We start from the raw sequence: 1,330 nt of genomic DNA, 5'->3' as shown, positions 1-1,330 counted from the left end.
ATGTCAAAGTGGTACGGCTTGACCTCTTGCCTTCTTGGCCTGCTGCTTCTCGATGCGCGCGAGAATCTCTCGTCGTGCTCGGCCGACTCAACCGACGAGGGCGGGTGGCGCGGTAGTGCTGCGCCGGGATGACAAACGACAGGGCCATGCCGCGCTGGCCGGCGCGGGCGGTGCGGCCGATGCGGTGGGTGTAGGACTTTGCGCTTGTGGGGAGGTCAAAGTTGATGACGGCGGCGACGTTCTTGAAGTCGATGCCACGGGAGACACCGTACTCCTTGTCTTTGCGCGAAGCACGCTGCTGCTGCTGCTGCTTCTTTTTGGACTTCTTGGTCTCCTTCTTCGGCTCCTCTGTCGTCTCCTCCTCGCCTTCGTCCTCTTGGCCTTCGTCGCCCACCACCTCATTGTCGTCTGACGCGATGAGAATGTCGTACACACCCTTGTTGAACTCGTCGACCTGGTGAATGTCAGTAAGCATGCTCCATAACCGCATGACCAGTTCGACTCACCACGTGGAGACGGCTGTTCACGGGCAGTTCCGCGTTCAGGATACAGCTGCGAATGCCAAACTGTTCAAAGTAGAGCTTCAGCTTGTACGAGCGGTCGACGTCGTGGCAAAACACCAGCGCCTTGCCCTGGATCAGCTTCAGCTTGAAGATGACGTAGATGAGCAAGAACTTTTCATCCTCGGCACACTTGACGACGAACTGTGTGATGCCATCGCCCTCCGCCTCGGGCTGCTCCAAGTCGAGCAGCGCGGGGTTCCTGCAGAACAGCCCCTTGACCGTGTCGACTTCTGGCGTCAACGTCGCACTCATGAGGATCGTCTGCACGCCCTTGGGCAGCGACCGTGCCACATTCTGAAGATCCTCCTTGTAGCCGTAGCTCAGCACGAGATCGGCCTCGTCGAGGACGAGATGAGTGAGGTTGGCGAGCGATAGTGCGGATGAGCTGACGTTCTCCCACGCCCTGGCGGGTGTCGAGATGACAATGTCGGGGTTCGCGGAGAGGAGCGCACGCTGGACGGTGGTCGAGACCTTGTCGGTGAGCTTGACGGCCTGGATATCCTTGGCGCAGAAAGCGGCGAGCGACTCGATTGACCTGTGAACCTGGTCGGCGAGCTCTCGCGTGGGAACGAGCATGAGTACCGATGTGGCGGCGGCGGCCCCCTTGGCCTCCTTTCTCTTTTCTTTTGCAGGACCTTCTCGAGGACGGGCAGAACATAGGCGGCCGTCTTGCCGGTACCCGTGCCGCTCTTCGCGAGATATCACGTCCCTCGAGCGCGAGAGGCACAGCTTTGCCTGATATCTGTGGGTTGTGCCAGTTGAGCTGG

At 60.0% G+C, this 1,330-nt stretch overlaps 1 protein-coding gene across 1 annotated transcript in view; it reads right to left on the bottom strand.

The window, feature by feature from the left end:
- The window catches only part of VDBG_08896 (ATP-dependent RNA helicase DBP9), a gene marked incomplete at both ends in the record, with an annotated part of 1,763 nt that extends 624 nt beyond the window's left edge, over positions 1-1,139 (bottom strand). The window contains 2 exons of the mRNA XM_003001054.1: positions 24-454; positions 507-1,139. Coding sequence (XP_003001100.1) covers positions 24-454; positions 507-1,139 — 1,064 coding nt within the window. The remainder of the gene's footprint in view (positions 1-23; positions 455-506) is intronic.
- Positions 1,140-1,330: the final 191 nt, after the last annotated feature.

The sequence above is a fragment of the Verticillium alfalfae genome, genomic scaffold (genome assembly GCF_000150825.1).
Source record: "Verticillium alfalfae VaMs.102 supercont1.13 genomic scaffold, whole genome shotgun sequence".
NCBI classification, from domain to species: Eukaryota; Fungi; Ascomycota; class Sordariomycetes; order Glomerellales; family Plectosphaerellaceae; genus Verticillium; species Verticillium alfalfae.
The sequence above is the reverse complement of the archived record's forward strand: the minus strand, read 5'-3'. Positions and strand labels throughout refer to the sequence as shown.